Source organism: Leuresthes tenuis, unplaced genomic scaffold (assembly GCF_036924035.1).
Source record: "Leuresthes tenuis unplaced genomic scaffold, fLeuTen1.0.hap1 SCAF_18, whole genome shotgun sequence".
Lineage (NCBI taxonomy): Eukaryota > Metazoa > Chordata > Actinopteri > Atheriniformes > Atherinopsidae > Leuresthes > Leuresthes tenuis.
The window spans coordinates 1,877,396-1,897,401 of NW_027325372.1; the positions used below are offsets into that span (position 1 = coordinate 1,877,396).

Here is a 20,006-nt window from a genome sequence, read left to right on the forward strand (position 1 = left end):
TCAGCCCTCGACCTCCACCTGGTTCTTCTCAGACATCGTCGGTGGCACCTTGATGTTGGAAAAGCCGCTGTTGGCTTTAGCTGGATGCTGACTCCTGTCGCTCCGCCTGAAGTGGCTCTGCTGGCTGCACATTCTCTTTAAAACGCCCCGGGACACGGCTGGCGAGAGCATCAGCATGACCACGGGCTCCAGGAAGACGTTACAGGAGCTGGTCAGCATCGCATAAGGCCGCCATTCAACATTTGTACCCTCCACGAACCCCACGATGTGTGAGGCGTTGTAGGGAGCGTAGCACACCACGAACACGGCCAGCGTGGACAGCGCAACAGCCAGGACCCTCCTCTTCCCCGTCGGGGGCAGGTTAGAGCGCCACACCAGGGTGACGCAGCGCAGCGTGCAGAAAGACGTGATGATCAGAGGCAAAAGAAACAAGACGATGGCCATCTCCAGGCGCAGAGGCAGCAGCACGTCGAGCTGCGACGCGTTGAAATGGTCGTAACAAGCCGAGACGTCGTCCTTGATGCCCACGAAGTAAACCCCGCCTTCCGCCACCAGGCTGATGCTGAGGTGCAGCATCACCAGCGCCCACAGGGCAGTGCAGAAGAAGCAAGACAGCCGCGCACGGCGGTATCTCTTATAGATGATGGGGAATGCGATGCTGAGGTAACGCCCCACAGTGACGGCGGTGATGAACAGGCAGCTGCCGTACAGCGAGGAGTAGAGGAAGAAGCTGTACACGGGGCACACGGGCGGCGGCAGCCTCCAGTCCATCAGCACGATCTCCACAAACTTAACGGGCAGCCAGGCCACGAACGCCAGGTTGGCCAGGCACAGGTTGAGGGCGTAGACGACGTTGGGCGTGGCGCCATGTTTGCGAGCCTTGCGTACGTACACAAAGAGGACGAGCAGGTTGGCAGGAAGGCCCAGCAGAAAGGTGAAGGTGTGTACAAAGAGCGCGACACAGTCCAGCACCGTCAACGCCATCTCCTGAGATGAGTCCGCTAGAACACGTGGACTTCCTCCAGTTTACCTGCAGGAAACACGCTGGTCCCGGCGTCCTCTCCGTGCACATGCAGCATCTTTCAGAATCCGTGCTCCCAGGCGGGTAACAAAACAGAAGGAAGAAAAAGAGGCGCTGGCCAGAATGTGGGCGGGCAGGGGGCGAGGTGCACATGACATCATGACTGACACGCAGATAAGCAGACGCAGCCACTCATGCAGAAGCAGGGGGCATTTATCCGGCACCAGCCTGCCTTAATCACCCTCTCAGGGGAGGGCAACAGACAGGTAGCATCTGGGCCCTTAAGTGAAATGATTCAGAATAATAGGACGCTTCAGGAAGCGCCCGCTGTCTAAGTGAACTGGGCCGGCCTGTAAGGTCATAAATGTGCTGAAGTCGGAGGAGGGGTTGGACTCTGGGAAAGCGTGACTTGTTTGTGGCACCGAGTGTCTTTTATGGCGGAGGACGGCGTGCTGGAGCAGGTGGGCGTGTCACGCTGGAGGGAAGTGGAGCAGAAGATAAGTGACCTGTTGCCTCTGCATTTTATTGGAGGGAAACAAAGAAACAGGAATCCTAGAAAAGATCCAAACACGACTGTGTGTGAAACCTTTTATTTCCCCACTGCTTTTGTTTCTGTTTGAGCAGCTTTTTGTTTGCACAGCCCAGCTCTATCCCTGCTTCTGACATCAATCACCAGCGTAGTGACAGTTATACAGCCTCAGATTCCTGCTCCCTGATAATCTCCCGGGCCGATGTCTGCAGAGGAAAACTCGCTCGAATAAAACTCGAGCGCCAAACTCCCCAAAGAACAGAATTCGTTTGAGTTCGAGCTGAACGTCCCATTCGTTCCACACTTTCAGACCAACACAAACACCAGGCAGCTGAGATTCATCATCACTACTTTATTTATCTAAACCAAAGTCAAAGTTCGCCTTTATCACAACCTTTATACTCCAACATATCACTGATCAAACAATATGACAAAGCAAAACAAAGCCATTAAAGCGAAGGGTTGATAAGATGTGAGCATGTGAATTTTGGATAAACATGTGCAGATGGTGACTCAGAGTAAAGGAAACTGTTGGAAAAATGAACAAAACACAACTAAAATCAATAAGCGCTCCACCGGAGGACGAAGGATCACATCAGAGCTAAAGGTCGTTCTCCCTGGGCCGGGAGCTGCAGGTTGCTCCTGCCACTGGAGTTTGTGAGCGGGACCAGCGGCGCCGCGGTTTTATCGGTGCTGGAGGTCGAAGTGAGGCGGGTCCGGGTGTTCATGCTGCGCTGTTCCAGGGACAGAGCTTCCTGTTTTCTCCAAAGATCCTGCAGCATGCGAGTGTGATGGAGCTTCATCCTCTGCAAAGAGTGTCTGAGCGGAGAAACAGAGAGAGGGAAAAATAGCAGGTTTATCCAGAAAAATACATCAGTGCACGCTTATAAGGTTAGAAAACAGTTGGCTGGGTTAATTTAGTGATTCCTTTGACTTTTACTGACGGTATGAAGCCAAAATATTTCACGTTTTGTCCCATCAGCATTTTATTTGTTAATAAACATCCATTTTTACATTTTAGAGTGCAACACACTCCAAAAAGTTGGTATTGGGCCAGTTTAGAGCTGTTAATGAAGTATAAACCCTGATTTGGTCCTAAAGCATGAAGATGTTCAGAGGAGCTCCAGTTTGTGTTTAAAACAATGTTCCTCAGAGAAAGACTGGAAGGGATCTGCATATTTCTGCCTCTACAGAGCAGAATATCATTAAAGCATTCAGGGAACCTGGAGGAGTTTCAGTGTAAAGGACGAGGGAGCGAGCCTAAGCTGGACCCCGTGACCTCTGACCCCTCAGACGCTGCATCAAGAACCGTCATTCATCAGCAGCTGATAGAAGCACCTGGACAAGGGATTACTGTGGAAACCTTTGTCCAGCACCACAATACAGAGTTCCATTCACAAGCTTTACTGTGCAGAAAAGAAGCCTGATGTTAACCTCGTCCACTTCTCTGGGCTCGGAGGCGTCTGGGATGGACCGTCACACGGTGGAAACGTGTGCTGTGGTCAGACCCATCAGTATTCCACATCTTTGTTGGAAGAAATGGAGCAAAGAGCAAAAGCAGCATCCAGCCTGCTGTCAGCAGCCAGTCCCTGCAGCCAGGCTCTGTGATGGTATGGGGTTGGATCAGGGGGCAAAGCTCATTTCCACTTCTGTGACGGCAGCATTAATGCAGAAAAGCTCACTGAGATTTTACAGCAACATATGCTGCCTTCAAGGCCACATCTTTTCCTGGGACGTCCCAGCATTGTTCAAGCAGACCATGGAAAACCACATTCTGCCACAGTCCAAAGGCCTGGCTGAGGAAGAAGAGGTACGGGTGCTGGACTGGCTGCCTGCAGTCCTGACCTGTCCCCAGCAGAGAAACAACCACCCCCCCGCACTGCTGCACACCTTAAGACCTGTTTAAGGAGGAATGGGACAAAATAACAGCTGGAACTCTGCATCACCTGGTTTCCTCAGAGTCAGAGCGGCTTTAAGTGTTGGCAGAAGGAAACAAAGTGGGGAAAGGTTCACTGACTTTATGGGATGTTGCAGGTCTGAGGTGTAAAAATGATGTTTGTTACCAGATGAAATGAAGCTGATGAGATAAAACTGAGGTCAAATTGTCTGCTTTACTTTCTCTTTTTTAAATTTCAGGGTTTTTTAGATTTTTCTTTGAGAAAAAAGGAATATTCTTCTAAATTCTCATCAGGTGAGTTAAATGTGATACCAAGGCCAGATCCGATTAAACCTGTGATTGCTGCAGCTCATAGAAAGATGATGAACTCACTGAGCCTCGGAGAGCTTCTGCTTCAGAACCAGGATCGTGGTCTCCAGCTGCTGGACTTCAGCAACGAGGCCGTGCTGCACCTGCAAACCGAAGGAAGGACACTTTTCACGCTTTCTGTCAACTCGGTCACATTGCAGCAGCTGACATGCACTTCCCAGAGACCTCGTCCCTGCACAGGTCCATGCCAGGTCTGCAAGTCCTGGTCTCCAGCCTGGTGTGGGCCAGCTTCAGGGAGGCGGTCTTGGCCTGCAGGTCTGCATCCAGCCCCTGGATGTCCCTCTCCATTTCCGCCATTTCGTCTTCCGTCTGCGGATGCACAGACGGTCAGAAATGAGTTTCTAATGTGATGTAAAGGCATGTTTTCCCTTTAAAGCGCCTCATGCTGAGGTTACAGAGTTATTTAGATACCATACATTTGTTATTTGCCACTGCAGCTCATCCCGGGCCAGCTCTTCGTGGTGGTTGCGTTTTCGGAGAGCAAACTCTGTTGCCCTGCGCTGAGTCTCCAACTCGTTCTGCAGCTGCAACATTTACAAGAATCATTTGATGCGAATGCAGCTCTGAAAACGACTGCAATCCTCAAAGTCTGTTTTTTCTTTTTAAAGTGAAGCGAATTCAGAGAAACGTGTCAGAAAATACTTGTTTAACAGCTGTTAAACGACAGGGAACTGAATTACAGAACAGTGTTCAACAACTTTTACACTTTCCAGGTCGGTCAGATGTCAAGACGTCTTGACTCTGTGGTGCCAGAACTGAAGTCAACCCCCTCTTCTACTGTGTGGTTATTAGCAGGTCAGCTTTAAAGCATTCGCCAGCCACGCCCTGAAGCTCCGTATCTGACAGCGAGCTAACGGTTCGGCCTTCATCACCTCAAAGCCAGAAGCTGCAGAACTTGGGCTGTCTATTTAAAACTGAGAGGAATCATGAGAAAAGCTGAAATTTGACTGACTTCGTGTTAGATCTACATTCAGATCTGCATCAGATCTACGCCCGGCGGCATTTTAAAGGGTGAAGTTACAGACTCGGAATAATTCTGTGAAGGTCCAGCAGCGAAGATGTCAGAGTTCTGCACGTCTACTCTGAAACTGAAGCTTAACTGTGGTCAATGATGTGGTGCCGAACCCTGCTGGCAGGGATGAGGATCACCACCAACACCTGCATGGTTTTTCACATGGTCAACCTGACCAGCTGGGACGCTGCTGCCACTGTTTACTGGATTATAATCGGACCTTTTACCCCAGTGTCTCCAATCAGAGAACACAGACACTTTTATTTACTTGGTGATGGTTTTAACCATGTTGTTTGTGACAAACAAAAGATTTATCTCACTTCTGAGATGATTTAAAGATATTAAAAGGCCTGAATTTGACATATTTTTAATGCTTTTATTTTATGGAAAGCACTTTGGATTGTTTTGCACATGAAATGTGCCACAAATAAATGAATAAATGCTTTCTTTGTATATTCGATGTCATCGTACGCAGACTAACGGACTCATGTGACTTTTCGTTAAAGCTGTTAACTGTGGCTCTGTAATGTTTAGCAGTGAAAGTTAAAACGTTTTCTGCAGAATCCAGCTCCAGATGGTGTGTACTGAAGGTTTTTTTGTGGATATTTTCCACACTTCGGTGCATTTGTGCTGCAAAGACTAAACTGTGGTCACATCTGACCCACCTGGGCTCTGCTGAGGTTCGTGTTCTCCCTCATTTGCTGGGACGCCTGCATGGCCTCCTGCGCACGAATCACATTGTACTGGCTGAACTGGACCCACTCCTGGGGGGCGCTGGAACTGCATTGATGGATTCAAAACTCAGATTTAAAGGTGATATATTCTGTTTATTCTTTTAGCAGACGCTTTTATCCAAAGCGACTTACAGGTAGGGTAAGGGGGTCTTGCCTAAGGACCCCTACTGGAGGTAATACCTTTCATGCAGGAGATTTGAACCCAGATCTCCCACATGGAAGGTGGCAATCATACCACTAAACTATCCAGTCCATTCTGGCCTCATTGACACAACTTGGGATGTATGGTTTAAGCACAGCGGCTCTTCTCTCAGCCCTGTTTTAACACCTCTTAGTCAACCGTCTGTTTTCAGGGTGGAGACTCAGCAGGTGTCAACTCCACCCTTTTGGTGAGGTCAGCAGCTGACGTGTCAAACAGAGGAACTAAAACAATGCCAGGGTTGTGTTTTTGGTGGGTTTTACCCCTTTTACACAGTATGTATGAAACATTTAAACTACCAACATTATTCATGCTGTAAGGCTCTTTTTTAAGAACGTTACCCTGATGGGATGCGGGTCGGGTTGGTCTTCAGGGAGATGTGAGGGGACTTTATTGTGAGGGACAGGCAGGACATGTCGATGTCCAAAGCGTCCGTCTTGTTCTGCAGGTCGGCGGTCAGCTGGTGCCGAACCTCCTGCAGAACACTTGGGGGGCAGAACAGAAACAGACGTCAGAATGAAAACGGTCGGAGTGCATTTTCAGCACCGCGTTGGACCTCACCACAGCTGCTCAAAGGCCCGGTCGACGTGCTGCTGCAGGCCACGCTGCACTCTTTCAATCAGCTCCACTTCTTTCCTCAGCTGCTCCTCCACAGAGTCGGCCACCAGCTCGTGCCCCTGCCGCCCCTCCCTCAGCGTCAGGCACTCGGTGCTGACCTCCAGCGGGACGGCAGTGGCGGCCAGGGCCTGCTCAGTCTGCTCCTTGGACTGCCCCAACACAGCAGGACACTCGCGTCAACATCAGCCTCACAGAATAAAGCTCTCAGTTGTGTCAAAGGATTCTCAAATCACCAGCGTCAGCGCCTCCATCTCCTGGTCCACGCTCAGCGCGCAGCTTTCCAACACGTCCCTCCATCGAGCAACGTCCCAAACCCGGTCACTGAGCCTGCGAGAGGTGTCGCGCTCATCCCAGGCCGTCTACAGATCACAGGAGCCGGTGAAGTTCAGGACAACCAGCATTATCCATCCCCACAAAACCAGAACCCACCTGACAGCAGGTGTGGTTGCGCAGCGACCTGCCCTCCTGTCTGATGGCGGTGGAAACGTGTCGCTCGTGTTGAGCTGTGGCGGCCAGCTGCTGGTTGTTGCTGTGCCACTCGGACACGCTGTGGCGCAGGCCGGGCTTCGCAGGAAGTGAAGACATCCTGCTGCAACACGGACACTTTACAAACCTTTTGTTTTTCAAGCTTTCAAACAGACATGCAGCCGCTTAGAGGAGAGACATTTACATTTCAACATCACTATTAACATCATCTGGGATCCTCTTCAGCTGCTTAATGAGTTAATTTACATTAAAGAGGGTTCCTCAGATTAAAACTGATCTCTTTGGAACAACTGGAACCTGTAAAACCTGAGATATCTATAATCAGTCCCATTAGCTGAAAACTTGGCATATCTCAGCATGGTGTGCAGTGTGTCCTTAAAACATTTGAGGAAACTGGACAAGTGGAGGACAAAAGAAGAAGTGTCAGGCCTAAAAAACTATCTACAGCAGATGAACAGGATCTGAAAGTGATGTCCTTAAGAAAGAGGAAAAAATCCAGCTGTGACCTGACAGGACCTGAGAGATGCATCTGGACCTTCAGCTGATCCATCTACTGTTGGCCCAAGCCTCATCAGAAATGGGCTCCATGGAAGGGTGGCTGTCAAGAAGCCGTTCTTAAGGAAGGGAAACAGGGAGAAAAGGCTGAGCTGTGCCAAATGACACAAGAAGTGGACTGAAAATCAGTGGCAACAGGTCTTATGGAGGGATGAATCCTCCCCAGAGCCCGGACCTCAACATTATTGAAGCAGTGTGGGATCATCTGACAGAGAACGGAACAAAAGGCAGCCCACATCCAAAGAAGAGCTTTGGGATGTCCTTCAAGAAGCCTGGAGAACTATTCCTGAAGACTCCTTAAAGAAATGACAGAAAGCTGGTCTCAGAGGGTTCAGGCTGTGTTGGAGAATAAAGGAGCTCAGACCAGAGATTCACTTTAAAGCTGCTGAGAACTGATAAAAACTCTGTTTCTGCCTCAGATTCTGGGTTTATGTTCATGTTTTATCATGTTTCAGTGAATCTCTGCAGCTGCTTCCTGTTTTTAATGGAAAATACAAAGACATAAAGCTATTAAAAGCTAACAGGTTTTTTTTTATATATGTGGGGTTACTTTCTGCTTAATAATGACTTTAAGATCTTTCAGGACAGCAGCAAACATTCATCAGATCACAGTTGGACCGGTTCGGTTCGAAGCAAACAGCCCTTTGGACTTAAAAGTTCTTTTTCACCCGTAAAGTTTCCGTTTCTTCACGTTCTTCTTTTAATAAAAAAAATACTTCAGAAATATCGCGACAACAACTTTCAATTCAATTTTACTCACGGGAGTTCGAGAAGGTTCTGATCGGTCGGCGCGTGCAGGTTGTGTTCCGGCCGGGGTTCCCATAGCAACGGTTACTGCCGCCGTCTCTAGGCAACGAACCAACACAACGACCTTCTGAAACTTTTTAATAATTAAGGTAAGTTCAGTTCCTCCGTGACGCGAATAAAACCGGATGTGATGAAGTTAAACTAACTCAGGTTCGGTTTACTGAAGTAAAACTACAAATAGCGGCTCTGAACTGCAGTAAATGAGCTCAAACAGACAAATGTTCGCTGTGACTCGTGTAAAACGATATGATTTTAAGTTATTACGAGATTTGTAGTAATTATGTCAGAAGTTATATTTATTTCTGCATTCAAATAGGCCTGAGTTCATGTTTTATGATCAATAAAGGATCAACCGACTTGTTCATCAATCAGTTGAGAAGTTATAGCTCCGGAGCAACACTGCTAAAGCTGTAAATGACACGTATGGAAACAGTAACGATGAATCAGCACATCATAGAGGCTGAAACCACGACATCTGGAGCAGATCAGTGTAGAAAATGATTTTAATGGACATTTATCCTGTGAAGTTGTATAAAGGTGAAGTTTTTAAACCATTCACGCTGGATTAACACACAGTCTGGAGCTTCTTCTGCTCCGAAATGTTTACATATGAATGCACTTCCTGCTTCTCTCCCACAACATTTCAGGAGGACAAACTGTATGTTTTATCATTTAAGAAATGAAGCTACAAGTCACTTGATGAAATCAAAGATCGGGTATAAAGGTGTATTCACATCTGTCCACTGATCTATGTTGACTGCAAAATATGCAGAAGTTGAAATGTGTAGTTTTTGATTAGCATAAAGCGATTAAGTCATGGTGAATGTTATTTATGGGCAAATTTAGCACTAAGATGATAATTAAAAGGGTCAGAACAACTCTTCCTTTAATCACTACTCAGCGGAGGACTGGGGCTTTGAAAAGGGAGCCCCTATAGCTATGAAACGATATTTAGAGACTCTGGCATTTAGAGATAAAATAGCAGGACTTTGTGGCCACCGGAAGCTGATGTGGACCCTTGTGAACATGCGATTATCAGCTCAAAGGATGAATATTTTCTGCTGTAGGTTAGCAGAAGACGGGGGCTCAGGTACTGCACAGGGAGGAGCTAAGCTGGAGATATTACTTTCCTGATGGTGGATGTGTAAACATTTTAAGATGCAGCATGACTGAGGAGAGACAGTGAGGTTGGGATGCAAACAGCTGCAGTTTGGACTTAGCCAGAGTGAGACTGAGATGTTATGAACTGGAGCCAGTTGGGTTTGGGAGCCTATAAAACCATAACTGCACGATGTCTGCACAGTTCAATGTAACAATGACTTGAAATGATGAAGGAAAGCGGTTTTAAATCTGCAGAAACTAACATTCTGGAGTTCCACAAGGATCAATCCTCGGCCCATTTCTTTTTTTATCTTTATACGCTGCAGTTGCCATGAAGAAACAACATATCCAACCATCTAATGCTGATTATACACAGTTCTACATCTCATTGATCTGAGCGGTTATTGTTATATTTCTGGCGGTTCGGTTTAGAAACAGAACCTTCTGTGACAATCAAATGTGATGAAAGGAAACAAACTGGTTCGGTTTAAAGTATTCGGAATATTTAGTGACATAAAATTACAAATATTAGCTCTGACCTGCAGTAAAAGATGATTTCCTGTATTTATTGCTTGAAAGTTAGTTGAAACGGTCATGTGATCAGCTGTGAAACGGCCTGTTAGTCAGTCATTAGTTCAGAAGTTACATCCGTTGAATCGAGTTAAAATCGGTTTTCAGGCCTCTGCTGATGGATCACTAAATGTTCAAATAAAATAATCAGTTTAGAAAAAGAACCTTTAATCACCCGGGTCCCCCCCCAAAAACTCCACAAATTTCCTCTGCAACAAACAGCATTCAGGTATAAACACGTCTGTTTTATTGAAGTATCAGATTTAGTCATGCCAGTGGTTAAACCTCCATGCTGTGGTGACTTTCAGTGTAGACAAAAGCGTGTTAGTTGTACGCATCATCACTAACATCCCCTCTGTTAGTCAGCAGCAACGGCTCCAAAACTCTGAGTTTTAGGGATTTTGTAAAAAAAAGAAAAAGCCACTAAAATCCAGCAGAACTGGCGGGTGAAACGGAGGCCGGACTCAGACCTCAGCGCATCCCACCAGTGACCCAAGACGCAGATATACAAACAGCCCAGAGTTTAATGCCCAACAGAAAGAAGTCATTTGCTGAAAATCACCTTCATATCATTTGTGTCTGTAAATTGCACCTAACGGGGACAGAAAGGATCTAAACGGTCTTCATCGAGTCTGGGGACCAGTCTCAGGTGCTCCATCCTCATTTCCTGAGCTACATTATCAAACAGGCCTTAATCTGAAGAACAGAAGCCTTCACATCGATGCTGCTTCCACTCCCAGAAAGTCTTACTGACGGTGGACCATGTCTGCCACATGATCCACTGACAGTAAAAGTGTTGAGCGCCACCAGAGGACCTGAGCTGCTCAGCATTTGTTCGGTGCTGCAGGTCTCCTCTCCGCGAACACCTTCCTGAACGACTAATAAATTAAAACAGGATGGGAACATTGTTCATGTCACATTTAGTAGTTTCACACACAGCAACTAAGCAGGAAAGTGTTAAAAAGGTGGGAGAGCTGAGAGTAAATGATCTGTGGCAGGTTCAGAGTCTGAACACCAGATAAAAAGAGGTTTGGTGCGTCTGTTGTGCACGAGTTCTGTTAACGGAGTGTTGGGCCTGCGAGCAGCAGCCGGCGCCGAGACGACCTCCGCTCCGCGTGTCTCTGTGGTCCAGCTTCAGATGGAAGTCGCCTCTCGTCTTTGTTCCGGTCCTGCTGGGGTTCAGGTGTTTGGGAGGACGCAACGCTTCGTTTGAGATGCCGCACGCGTCCCAGTCCACCATCACTGCGGCGTCGCGTCTCCGTTGACCTCCACGCCGTGCTGCTGCAGCTGCGCTCGAAGCAGCGCGTTATCGTTCTTCAGTTCCTCGATCTGAAGGGACAGAAACGGACCTTTAGTTTCTGTTTAACTCTGGCAGTACTGATGGAACACAAACCCATTTCCAAAATCTGTCGTTTGTTACTTAGTTTGAACCTTTATTTAAGAGAAGAAGAAATGATTTTCAGCCTCTTCACTGAACATTTCATCATATTTAGAACCAAATCCAGATTCTGCTGCAGCATCACTCAGTGAAAGTTGTTCTGGAGCCAAAGAAAGACAGAAAGTTTGTAGAATCTACAGCAACAGCTTCTGGAGCTTCTCCAAGCAGCAGGTTACCTGCTGACAGGTGAGGGTGTCAGGATTGGGTATAAAAGCAGCTTCCACCAAAGGTTCAGCCTCTCCAACAAGGATGGGTCGTGGCTCACCGCTTTGGGCCAAACTCCATCAGAGAATCATCAATAAGTTCAGGAAATATTCCTCAGAGTCAGACTGGAAAGAACTTTGGTCTTTCAGCATCTACAGAGCAGGATATTGGGAACAGATTCAGGGAGTCTGGGGAAGTCTCAGTGTGGAAAGGCCAAGGACAGAAAGCCCTGTTGGATGAGCTCGGAGCCCTCAGGCAGCACTGCAGGAGAAACCGTCAGGCCACCATGATCCATACAGCCACATGGGCTCAGGAGGAGCTGGGAAAAGCATTTCCACTCAACACAGTCCACGGCTGCATCCAGAAATGTGAGCTGAAGCTGCATCACACCAGGAGGAAGCCATATATCAGCTCTGAGCAGAACCACGGCCCAGTTCTCTGGACTCCAGCTCATCTCAGAGGGACAGAAAGACAGTGGACACGTGTTCTGTGGGCAGATGAGTCCACGTTTCAGCTGCTTCTGGGAAAAACTGCTGAGAAAGAGCATCCAGCTGTTCTCAGAGGAAGGTTTAAAGCCAGCGTCTGTGATGGTCTGGGGCTGCATCAGAGTCCATGGCATGGAGGGCTTCATCTGGGTGAAGGTACCACTGATGCACAGCTGGATGTTGGAGTTCTGGAGAGACAGATGCTGCCATCAAGGTGCCGTCTTTTCCCGGGAGGTCCGTGGTTATTTCAGCAGGACGATGCCAGACCTCATTCTGCAGGACTTCCAGCAGCTTCAGACACACAGAGTGTGTGAGCTCGGCTGCCTGCCTGCAGTCCACATCTGTCTCCTGCTGCAGATGTTGGAGCATCATGAAGAGGAGAACCAGACAACCAGGGACTGCTGAGCAGCTGGAATCTGGGATTCAGCAGGAATGGACTCAGATTCCTGTGAAAAACTCAGTTCAAAGCATTAAAAAGAGTCATTAAAGGAAGCTGAAGGATGGAAACATGAGTCTGGAGCAGCTTTTACTGAGTGTTGATGCTTCAGATCCTGGATTTGGTTCAGTTTCCTGAACACAGAGAAGTTGGTCAGGAAAATCGTTGCATTTTGGAAAACTTTGCAATAAACTGGAACCAGTTGATTGCTGCAGTTCACACATTTTTTCCTTTGAGTCAGATTAAATTAGATTGGCTTTGAGTGGGGGGGGTGTAACCTGTTGTCTGAGCAGCTCGTTGTCCATCTCGACTCGCTCCACCTCTTTGTAGCTCTCCTGCAGTCGCTGGTTGTTCTGGCGCAGCTCCCTGATGTAGTCGCAGGCTTTGGACAGGATGCCTCCTTTACTCTGAGGAACACAGGACACGACTTTTCTAGTTACTGCGTCACTTTACAGGGAAAAAACGCTTTCATTCATGTTTCACCGCTGCAAGGTTCAGACAAGTGCATCGAGTGCAGAAGGCAGGTGGGATGGAGCCACGTTTAACTCCAGTTACACAGCAAACAGACGCTCACCGCTCCGGTTCTGCTGTCGATGCTGCAGTCGGGGATAAGTTTCGACAGCGTGACAATCCAGTTATTGATCTTGTCTCTTCTTCTTCTCTCCACTGCAAAGAAGCAAAAACACCTGCTTTAGAAGGTGACTTTTACAGGTGAGTGAAGGCTGGGCTCAGGCGTTAAAGCTCGTCCTGTTTTCCAGGGATTCTCTGGGTCAGTTACTCAGATCCTGCAGCCTAGTTTGTGCTTCTGCGTCACAATGATGGCGAGACGCCGGCATGATGGCGAGACGCCGTCATGATGGCGAGACGCCGTCATGATGGCGAGACGCCGTCATTGTGCAGGGAACACGTTGCTCTGCAATTCACCGCCATGCCACTAGGGGGGTGGGGGGGGGGGATCTGTGTGGTTTCAGGGGTTATAGCCTAATCCTTGCTTTTTCTTACGCTCACAGTTAACAGTAAATAAAGCTGCAACGGATAAAAAAAAAAAAACTCACGGTTCGGATCGTTTCGCCGATCAGACAAAAGTTTGGTCTTTTTGTTTATTAACTTTTAAATTGTTAAATTAAAATATATTAAATCATCTTAATATCTTCTTTTTGACATAATTAATGAAAAACAACTCAAAGTGCATCATAAAAAGGCGTATTTCCTCCCTTTAACTGAATTTTGGCCTCATGTCTGCGCCTATAAACACACCCACAGCGTCTGAGATGCTTCGTGGCTGCTTCACTGCCGCTGGGACATACGGTTGTTGAGCCTTCGTTTTCTCTCCTGTCAGGGAAACCGGGTGATGCCTGATGCGTTTCCTGTCATTTGGCTTTCTTGTGCCGACACACCGTCACGGTTTGATCCTCTGACCTCTTTTCCTCAAACAGGGGGCTTAAATGACGCGGTGCGTTCATCCGCCCAACATGACCACGCTTCTTCTTTTTTTTTTCTTTTCATAAATCAATCCGCGGATCACGTGTGCGCCGAACCGAAGATCCGAACGGATCAGTGACGATCCGTTGCACCACTAACAGTAACCGACGGCAACCGAGGTGGAGCAGCTGTATTTGCAGCTGGAGCTCATCGATATCGAAGAACAAATGCTCCTATTGCAAATGTTGACGCGACAGAGAAGACGTTTGTGGTCTTTCTGCTACTCGCTCCACTGTTTACCACAAGAACTTTAAAAATGGCGGAAAAAGCAACTGCCTGAAATGACGTTCAGAGCGGACCAATCACAGCCCTCGCGGTCTGATGGCGAGGATGTTTTGGAGCGTCAGGCCGCGGCGTAGAAGCATAAACTCGGCTTTAAACACACCTTCGTTGTGCTGTGCTCTTCGTCTCTCGTCCCTCGGGGCCCGCGGTCCGTCCACCTTCCTGCAAAGACACGAGCAACATTCGTTTGACACTGAAATGACGTTTGAAGCTTAATCAGATCAAATTATATCGAGTATTAACTGTTACACAAGTTTAAACTGGAATAATAAATATTTGATTAGATTTTGTCCTGCTGAATGCCTCGTTTAGGACGTTTAAGTCTGAGCTCAGAGGAGGATTCAGCTTTACAGACATCAATAAGAAGAAGAAGGAGAAGAAGAATGAGCAACACAGCCTGTTCAATACAACACATGATGGGGCAGGGTGGGGCGTATGGAAGTTCTTCTCACCAGTTTGTGCCGCCTTGCTGCAACGTCTCGCTTTCACCGAGGTCTCTGAGGGCGGCAGGTAAGTAGGACAGAGTGCGGTTTTCAGATGATGGATGTTTGTAATGAAGGCTTGTACAACAATAACAGAACTAATCACTCCGGGCCGCGGCGAGGAGCGTCCGCTGCAGTGTGGGGTTACAGGGCGAGTCGGTGGTGGGGGGGGGTGTTGTGCTGTACTCACGTGGTGTAGGTGTGCGTGCGCGGCGCGATGGTGCGAGGGCTCGCCGTCTGCAGCACCTCAGGAGGGCTCATCATCACGTAAAACTGACCTGGGTGTGACAGGACAAAGGCGTCAGCATCCCGACTCGACGGCGTTCCGTCGGCCGACCGCGGGGCGTTTCTCACCTCCCGCCTGAGTGATCGCCGGGTCGGCAGCCGCCTGCACCGACACGGCCGTGGCTGTTCCATCGGTGACGGCGGCGGCGGGGAAATAAGCGAAGCGCGTTTCTCCTCCCACAGTTTCACTGCCTGGACTGCCCCCGTTGCTGAAGGGGTTCTGGATCACAGCCTGCAGACGTTCACACAGCAGGAATCCACATGTGAACAGCTGGAATAACATCCCCGCCACGCTGCAGCTGCTCGCCATGCGCCGCCAACAGGATTAAAACGAGTGGATTTCACCTCCACCAACAACACTTTCTGGGAGTAAACCAAGTGGAAAACTTCCAGTATTCAGTTCATTTGGGACACAGAATACGAGTTTCCAACATTTATCTGAACCTGTTGGGTTCTAAAATATTTCACTTTTTTTTTTTTTTTTTTAAATCACTTGAACTCTCCAGATATACCTCTTTTCCACCAGTTCCAGGGCTGCTTCGGGGCTGGTTCACAACTCGTTCAACTTGCGAACCAGCTGAGAACCAGTTGGCTTTCCCATAGCTCGAGGTGCTAAGGGGAGCCACGTCATTACGTCGCTGCGTTTGCAGACACCTCAGAGCAAACATCGAAGCAACAACACAGACAAGAAGAAGAAGCAGCAAAAACACAGAAGAAGAAGCAGCAAAAACAACACAGAAGAAGAAGAAGTAACAAAAACAACACAGAAGAAGAAGAAGTAACAAAAACAACACAGAAGAAGAAGCAGCAACAACACAGAAGAAGAAGAAGTAACAAAAACAACACAGAAGAAGAAGAAGTAACAAAAACAACACAGAAGAAGAAGAAGTAACAAAAACAACACAGAAGAAGAAGCAGCAAAAACACAAGAAGAAGCAGCAAAAACACAGAAGAAGAAGTAACAAAAACAACAGAAGAAGAAGCAGCAACAATACAGAAGAAGAAGCAGCAACAATACAGAAGAAGAAGTAACAAAAACAACACAGAAGAAGAAGAAGCAGCAAAAACAACACAGAAGAAGAAGAAGCAGCAACAACAACACAGAAGAAGAAGAAGCAGCAAAAACAACACAGAAGAAGAAGCAAAAACAACAACACAGAAGAAGAAGAAGCAGCAACAACAATAATGGATGACTTTGCGTTTGTACAGCTGCTGCTGCTGCTGTGCTTTATGCTGCTTCTTTGGGATCAGAAAACAGCAGATCCAATAGGTTTGGGTTGATCGACAGCTTTTCAGTGGACAGCGATTCTGTTCTCAGAGATAACAGGTAACAACCCAATAACGGTTTGATTCTGTTCTCAGAGACCGGTAACAACCCAATAACGGTTTGACTCTTCCTGACACTGAATGTGAGGTGGCTATGTTAGCCTTTGCTATGTTTGCCTTTGCTATGTTAGCCTTTGCTATGTTAGCCTTTGCTATGTTAGCCTTTGCTATGTTAGCCTTTGCTATGTTAGCCTTTGCTATGTTAGCCTTTGCTAGGAGCTAACGTTAGCCGGTGTTACGTTCCTGCTGGAATCCTCACAAACGTATCAGGCTTCTGCTGATCTTTAAGTCGCTGCTTATATCCACCACAGCCCTCGCGGTCTTGCTACTGTTGTTGGTCTGAACAACTCCGCCCCCCCGCTGACGTGAGCAGTCCTCCTCCAGCCCAGCAAAGAGCTGGAGCTGCGCTGGAACCGGTTTTTCTGGCCCAGAGCCAGTTCTTTGTCTGTGGAAACAGAAAACCTGGTTCCAACCGAGGCGCCGAACCAGCCCTGGAACCGGTTTGGCGGAAACGGGGCAAAATTGAAGCTGCTGGCTGCCTGTTCCCAGGCCTGCAGCACGAGGAACTAACAGAGGAGTCCTCTGCGTGGGCTCAGACTCTGCAGACCACACATCTGTGGCCCAGCTGTGCAGGAATGTGCCTTTAAGTGACTTCCTGTGCTCACTGAAGGCTGTAAATCTCCCCGGTTTGACATCAGTCCACTGATATTTACTCACCTGAGCCACCGCCTGGGGGGCTCCAGCAAACGCCGCAGTGGAGACGACGCTCACGGCTCCGGTCCCGTCAGCCGTGGCTTCCAGCTGGTCGTCTGTTACCTGAACCACCCGATAGGTCACCTGGAGACAAAACACGCTCTTCATGGTGAAACTGTCTGATTGGGATGCTGAAAGAGTGCAAATGTTCCGTCTAACATGTAAAAAGGGCTGAATGCCCCCCTCACCTGTCCTCCGCTGTTCTCTGTACGAAACTGGTACTGCACGCCATGGTCGGCGAACGCAGCCTGCGAGACGCTGGTGATGGTCACTGCGGTCTGCTCATCTGTCCCCGACGCCTCTCCTGCGACACACAACAAGTCTCAGAGCAGGTTTTGGACCTCAGAAAGAAGAAAGATTTTCTCTGATTGGTCTCACCTTCCTGTAGCTGCACCACCTCCTCGGTTTCCTGTTTGTTGTGACTGCAACAAAAAGTGAGTCAATGTCAAGATTAACACATTTATCAGAATGATCGTCAGCATATGAAGAAGAGAAGTGTCCTGATCAACAGTTCTGCAGCTTTCACAGCTTTTCTTTGGACATTTTCTGCTTTTTCTCTCATTTTCAGTCCTTGTTCCTGAGCATTTTCAGAGTTTTTTCTTTGTTCAGCCACTTAACTCTGAGCTATGAAGCATTCAGGCAGAAAAAAGGCTCCTAACTCAAGGGATGAACCAGTGTTGTGTCGACACAGAACAGACAACTTAGCAAAGAAGCCATTTTAAACTGGATCTTTAGGCACTTTGTCACAAAGACACATCATTTGTTCCCATTTCTTTAGCTGCATCTATGAAAAACAGCAAAGAAAACACAGTTTGACAGACAGAAAATAGGATTTCTGCAGCAACAAGGTGATTCCCAAAGAGCTATTAGCTGAAAACTTGGCATATCTCAGCATGGTGTGCAGTGTGTCCTTAAAACATTTGAGGAAACTGGACAAGTGGAGGACAAAAGAAGAAGTGTCAGGCCTAAAAAACTATCTCCAGCAGATGGACAGGATCTGAAAGTGATGTCCTTAAGAAAGAGGAAAAAATCCAGCTGTGACCTGACAGGACCTGAGAGATGCATCTGGACCTTCAGCTGATCCATCTACTGTTGGCCCAAGCCTCATCAGAAATGGTCTCCATGGAAGGGTGGCTGTCAAGAAGCCGTTCTTAAGGAAGGGAAACAGGGAGAAAAGGCTGAGCTGTGCCAAATGACACAAGAAGTGGACTGAAAATCAGTGGCAACAGGTCTTATGGAGGGATGAATCCTCCCCAGAGCCCGGACCTCAACATTATTGAAGCAGTGTGGGATCATCTGACAGAGAACGGAACAAAAGGCAGCCCACATCCAAAGAAGAGCTTTGGGATGTCCTTCAAGAAGCCTGGAGAACTATTCCTGAAGACTCCTTAAAGAAATGACAGAAAGCTTGTCTCAGAGGGTTCAGGCTGTGTTGGAGAATAAAGGAGCTCAGACCAGATATTCACTTTAAAGCTGCTGAGAACTGAGAAAAAACTCTGTTTCTGCCTCAGATTCTGGGTTTATATCCATGTTTTATCATGTTTCAGTGAATCTCTGCAGCTGCTTCCTGGTTTTATGGAGAAATATAAAGAAATGAAGCTGATCAGGACTGCTGAACAGTGTTTTATGTGAGAATCTAAGTTTTCTGGTTCAAAGCCAACTCTTAACACCGCCCCTGCGGAGCAGCATCAGATTCAGCTCCTGAGCAGTAAAACATTCACATCCTGCTTTTATGCATTTTCGTGTTTTCATTGTTCTGTAAATGAAGCAGCTGCACAGATTTGTTCAGAGCTCTCTCGGTGTGTGCAGATGTCCAACACCCCCACAAACTGCACCGCTGCTCATTTGAAACAATAAAGAGATTAAAGAGCTTTTGGGAGCTGCGGGGAGAGCCGCTTTAGGCCGTGTTGGGAGCCCCGGCGGAGCAGGAAGCGGGCGGCAGCCGCTCATCTCACCTCGCCGAGCTGTCCAGACTCTGCTCCAGCATCTCCATGAAGCTCCTTATTCAACCACACAGATTTACAGAGATGGAAGCGCTGATCACGGGGACAAACACACGGGTCATGTGAGGAAGACAGTCCAGGACACGTGAGGCACCGACGGGCAGGCAGCTAAAATGGAGGCCGCTGCAGAGCAGGACGGATCCGTGTGCGCGCAAAGCAAAAACCCGCCCGGGGGTCGGTCCGTTCGGTCAGCCGCGGGTCCGGGCCGGGGATCGGTACCGTGTTTGGGGCCGACAGCTGGGAGGAAGCTGCTCTGTTGGACGGGTTCTGGTTTCTTTTTGTCCTCGCTGTCCTCTGCGGCGCTCAGCGGCTGTTTGTCCGCGCAAAGCTGCGGTGCCACATGCGCTCCACAAGACGCGGAGTGGACTCGTTTGCACGTTTTGGTTGAAAGCAAATCGGTGTTTTTCACCACATGTGTCTCCTCGTGTTTGTCAGACTTCGGCTCGTGTACTCATTGTGCTCACGTGACTCTGTATTCGGACAGTTTTACAGGTTAGAGGCGGATTTTCGCGTGTTTTCACGGTTTGCTTCCGGATTAAAACCTCCCCGCGCGGCCGTCACGCGCATTATGCCCGTGCGCATCGGTAAATACTTTCCTTTAAACTCGGATCGAACTATTCAGCTGTTCTGCCAATCAGTGGCTGACAGTCAGCTGCTCGGCGGCCCCTTTTTCGGGTTCTGTGCCCAGGTGACCACAGAGATCCAATACGGGTTTTCCCACAAACCACATGACAAGAACCAGCGCAGAAACCGGCGCAGCGCGCACTGCGCGTGTTCCGCGCGACTGTGACAGGTCAGGCAGTGAGCTGCCATGATCCCGAATCCATGCAAACATGGACAAATGCTAATTAAATGAGTTTATATGATGATGAATGACAGAATAATTGTTTAAACGGAGTGAAATAAACACATTTTCTGCTTTATTTTTTCTC

At 48.1% G+C, this 20,006-nt stretch overlaps 3 protein-coding genes across 3 annotated transcripts; all 3 read right to left on the reverse strand.

The window, feature by feature from the left end:
• Positions 1–991, reverse strand: LOC140275602 (free fatty acid receptor 3). Its single transcript, XM_072371118.1, has one exon. It carries the CDS (start codon positions 982–984, stop codon positions 1–3), a length of 984 nt encoding a protein of 327 aa, XP_072227219.1. The 5' UTR covers positions 985–991.
• Positions 992–1,937: 946 nt separating this feature from the next.
• On the reverse strand, positions 1,938–8,274 carry tekt2 (tektin 2 (testicular)). The gene is made up of 10 exons (XM_072370333.1): positions 8,181–8,274; positions 6,809–6,965; positions 6,613–6,738; positions 6,323–6,528; positions 6,103–6,246; positions 5,494–5,608; positions 4,233–4,340; positions 3,982–4,125; positions 3,820–3,899; positions 1,938–2,369 (listed from the first exon to the last, which is right to left on the reverse strand). Exons 2-10 carry the CDS (start codon positions 6,962–6,964, stop codon positions 2,141–2,143), a joined length of 1,308 nt encoding a protein of 435 aa, XP_072226434.1. The 5' UTR covers position 6,965; positions 8,181–8,274; the 3' UTR covers positions 1,938–2,140.
• Positions 8,275–10,122: 1,848 nt separating this feature from the next.
• Positions 10,123–19,721, reverse strand: usf2 (upstream transcription factor 2, c-fos interacting). The gene is made up of 11 exons (XM_072370420.1): positions 19,027–19,721; positions 17,450–17,493; positions 17,260–17,375; positions 17,036–17,155; positions 15,062–15,224; positions 14,898–14,985; positions 14,678–14,722; positions 14,329–14,387; positions 13,036–13,127; positions 12,740–12,868; positions 10,123–11,227 (listed from the first exon to the last, which is right to left on the reverse strand). The coding sequence occupies exons 1-11, from the start codon at positions 19,062–19,064 to the stop codon at positions 11,138–11,140; spliced, it is 984 nt and encodes a 327-aa protein (XP_072226521.1). The 5' UTR covers positions 19,065–19,721; the 3' UTR covers positions 10,123–11,137.
• Between the last annotated feature and the right edge of the window lie 285 nt (positions 19,722–20,006).

What these genes read in the sequence shown, in the direction of transcription:
- tekt2 (XM_072370333.1), bottom strand. Translation starts at nt 6,964, where the DNA reads ATGTCTTCACTTCCTGCGAAGCCCGGCCTGCGCCACAGCGTGTCCGAG. An exon ending in AGATGGAGGCGCTGACGCTG is followed by an intron (nt 6,529 to 6,612) that starts GTGATTTGAGAA and finishes GTGTTGGGGCAG; the next exon opens with TCCAAGGAGCAGACTGAGCA. An exon ending in CCGACCCGCATCCCATCAGG is followed by an intron (nt 5,609 to 6,102) that starts GTAACGTTCTTA and finishes CCATCAATGCAG; the next exon opens with TTCCAGCGCCCCCCAGGAGT.
- LOC140275602 (XM_072371118.1), bottom strand. Translation starts at nt 984, where the DNA reads ATGGCGTTGACGGTGCTGGACTGTGTCGCGCTCTTTGTACACACCTTC.
- usf2 (XM_072370420.1), bottom strand. Translation starts at nt 19,064, where the DNA reads ATGGAGATGCTGGAGCAGAGTCTGGACAGCTCGGCGAG. An exon ending in CAGAGAACAGCGGAGGACAG is followed by an intron (nt 17,156 to 17,259) that starts GTGAGGGGGGCA and finishes TTTTGTCTCCAG; the next exon opens with GTGACCTATCGGGTGGTTCA. An exon ending in TCGACAGCAGAACCGGAGCG is followed by an intron (nt 12,869 to 13,035) that starts GTGAGCGTCTGT and finishes TGTGTTCCTCAG; the next exon opens with AGTAAAGGAGGCATCCTGTC.